This window comes from Sinocyclocheilus rhinocerous, unplaced genomic scaffold, assembly GCF_001515625.1.
Source record: "Sinocyclocheilus rhinocerous isolate Xijiao unplaced genomic scaffold, SAMN03320098_v1.1 scaffold285, whole genome shotgun sequence".
NCBI lineage: Eukaryota > Metazoa > Chordata > Actinopteri > Cypriniformes > Cyprinidae > Sinocyclocheilus > Sinocyclocheilus rhinocerous.
The window spans coordinates 1889812-1893110 of NW_015630288.1; the positions used below are offsets into that span (position 1 = coordinate 1889812).

At 36.8% G+C, this 3299-nt stretch overlaps 1 protein-coding gene across 1 annotated transcript in view; it reads right to left on the bottom strand.

Moving 5' to 3' along the window:
• The window catches only part of LOC107740021 (ankyrin-1-like), a 149865-nt gene that overhangs the window by 49134 nt on the left and 97432 nt on the right, over nucleotides 1–3299 (bottom strand). The window contains exons 15-21 of the mRNA XM_016552291.1: nucleotides 2505–2603; nucleotides 2180–2377; nucleotides 1161–1259; nucleotides 955–1053; nucleotides 615–713; nucleotides 430–522; nucleotides 251–323 (exon numbers count right to left, since the gene is read on the bottom strand). Coding sequence (XP_016407777.1) covers nucleotides 251–323; nucleotides 430–522; nucleotides 615–713; nucleotides 955–1053; nucleotides 1161–1259; nucleotides 2180–2377; nucleotides 2505–2603 — 760 coding nt within the window. The remainder of the gene's footprint in view (nucleotides 1–250; nucleotides 324–429; nucleotides 523–614; nucleotides 714–954; nucleotides 1054–1160; nucleotides 1260–2179; nucleotides 2378–2504; nucleotides 2604–3299) is intronic.

Below are 3299 nucleotides of genomic sequence, written 5' to 3' on the forward strand. Positions count from 1 at the left end.
ATTTTCACTGGTATTGGTACCGAATACTGAAATTTTGGTACCGTGACAACACTATTACAGACTGTGAGTCAGAAGCCCAGACTGTCCTTGCAAATGTGGAACTGCCCAACTTTATAGAAACAGCCTTTGTGCCACAGACGCATTAGGCTACTGGTTCAGGAAACAGTCCTCATATGTCTTGTAATTCTAATGAACATAATGCTAACAACTCTCAAACCAAGCATGACATTAAACAGAGAGCTGTATTTACCTTCATCTTCAGACACATCCAAGATCTCATCAACTGTCTCAGGGAAACTCATGCGATGCTTTTCTGTGGTGGTCTTAAAGGAAAATGTTCATTACAACACATGGCTTTCTACATAGTCTTTTTTATTTATTTTACAGTAGCCATTGTATGAGATTAATTTTGTGAAAGCTGCAACTCACCATGGTAACTGTCTCTTCAGTGACCAGTTTGAGCACATCAATGACTGAGATGTATCCAAGGCGCTTCGCGATGGCAAGAGCTGACGTGCCATTCTGTAGGAAACGGAAATGTTTTTGTGTGCATTTGTCAGCGTCCAACATATTTAAAAATGATGGTGATCAATTAAAAGAGGTTGGGCTCTTACAGACGTAATTTCATTTGGTTGTGCGCCATGTTTCAGGAGAAGCGTCACAATGTCAGTATGGCCCTGCTGAGCAGCCTGATGTAGCGGCGTATATCCCATCTAACAGTCCCAAAAAGAGGACAGACTCACAGTCAGATTTCATAAGAAAGAAAAATCTCTTCTCTTGCTCCTCAAATGTGTCTCCTCCAGAGTTTCAGATCCCAATATTGTCTTATTGTGCTCGAAAATAAACAAATTGATTCTACTCTTATTCCAAGGAATAGCAATTCAAGGAAGAACATCTACAGTAATTTGAAAAATGAAACAAAGCTGAACAAAGCAAAACCAATCTTTCATTTACCCTGGTCTTGCAGTTTACATTGGCCTGTTGCTGTAAGAGGAACTTAACCATCTTGATATTGCCATAATGACAAGCCACATGAAGTGGAGTGTAACCCATCTGAAGAGAAATCAACAATGAGTATTATTATCAATATTAATGTGAATCATTATGTACACTCCGTAGAAAAAACATTGTATTTCACTGTAAGAGATGCAAGTTTTTACCCGTGTGGCAGCGTAGACAGACGCCCCATGTTTCACTAGTATTTCAGCAATGCCAACATGACCCTCCTGAGCCACGAGGTGAAGAGGAGTCAGACCACTCTGAGGAGAGACAAGAGACGTGTGTCAATATATGGACCGAAAGCAAGATCTTGCATGCTATTCACAATGCGTGCATGTGTGTTTATAATGTTGAGAGAGGTTCAGCTTGAAAAGAGGTGTGCATGTTTGTTCACATTAACTAATGCATTAACAAATGTAAAAATTAAGCTATTAATGTTAAGAAAGACATTAATATATGTAAAAGTGAATAATAACAAATATTAACTATTTTATTGTTAGTGTGTGGTAGATAATGCAAAAATGCATTAGTATATTTACAAATTAACATTAAATACTGTTATGTGAAGATCTTGTTCATTAATGTTAACAAATGCATGAACTAATGTTAACAAATACAATTGTGTGTGTTACCATGATATCATTGCAATATTTGCATACTGATGTGCGATATTCTTGCATGTATTTTTTTAATTAATTGCCATTTTCTTTTTTTAAGCTATCTTAGAGAGGTGCAAATTTTACAATCTGACACAGAAGCGCAATTATTTACTTTTATTTATTTATTTTGTATTTTATTTTACCACTCCATCCTTCAAAAACTAAGAGCAGCAAATTAAGCCATTTCATTTTGCCTTTCATTTATCAGTGGGCAGTGCATGAATCACTAAATAAGGTACAAAAGTGTTCAGAACCAGTGTCAGCTTTTGTTTCCTTTTCTCTGAGAGTGTACCTTACTTTGTACATCAAGCGCTTTTATCTCAAATGATCAAGTAAAAATGTGAATCCTCATGATTTGACTCCTATAACACCTTTTTGCTGCCATTCAAATACTCGCTTTCAAGGAAATGTAAATTTGCTTTGTTTCTGCTCTTTTCATCAATGCAATTGCTTTTGGAAGGGGGATAACTTTGGTTTAAAAAAAAAAAAAGAATGCAAAAATGGAAGTACAGTAATCTTACCTTATTTCCCAGATTTACATTGGCCTGCTTAGAGATAAGCAGCAACACCATATCTGGTTGGCCCTCTTGGGAGGCTAGGTGTAACGGTGTGACCCCTTGCAATGACTCAGTATTGGCAGAAGCTCCATGCTGCAGTAAACTGCTCGCTACCTCCACCTGGTTCTGTTTGGAAGCAATGTGGAGCGGAGTGTAGCCATTCTGAGGAGAGAAAAAAATGAGCAAGTTAACAGGTTAATGCACTTTGTGGCTAGAAAAAATACCTCAAAATAATGATTAAGACAGAGTGTTTTCAGTGTGTTAAGCAGGGCGATAAATAGTGTCATACCCGAGCGGCACTGTGTGGTGATCCGCCTTTGCTGAGCAAAAGATTGACCACATCGAAGTTGTTATGATGGACAGCCACGTGCAACGGTGTGAGTCCAACCTATAAAGGAGAAGACGTCTTACTTCACTACCATCAATAGTATCAAATGAAAATGCAATAGATACAGTATGAATGATAAAACAATACTACACCATTTGTAAAAAAAAGAAGCGTTTAATTGTATTGAATGTGCACTTGTATTGTACTTCAAATTATAAAAGTAAATTAAAAAAACATGCAGATAATATAATATTAATGAAATAAGTGTAATTACAGAAAGATACTTTCATGACGATGTTTCTTAACACACTTAAGTACACTTTAGAAAGAAAACATTGTAATTTTAGGGTAAGTTTTAATTATCTTTTGTTGTGCTTTAAAGAAGTACACTTATTTTGATGTATTGACTAACACACTAAAGCAGATGTAAAGTATTGATTAAAATTTGAACTGTATTGTGTTAATATTACATTAAAGGGGTCATATGATGCGATTTCAATTTTTCCTTTCTCTTTGGAGTGTTACAAGCTCTTGGTGCATAAAGAAGATCTGTAAAGTTGCAAAGACTAAAGTCTCAAATCCAAAGAGATATTCTTTATAAAAGTTCAGAGTCAGCCACGCCTACCTAAAACGGCTCGTTCTAACACACCCCCACATCCTACGTCACTATCTGGGAAGAGTTGCATAACGCCGCCCAAATAGTGACGTAGGTATGTGGGGGCGTGTTAGAACGAGCCGTTTTAGGTAGGTGTGGCT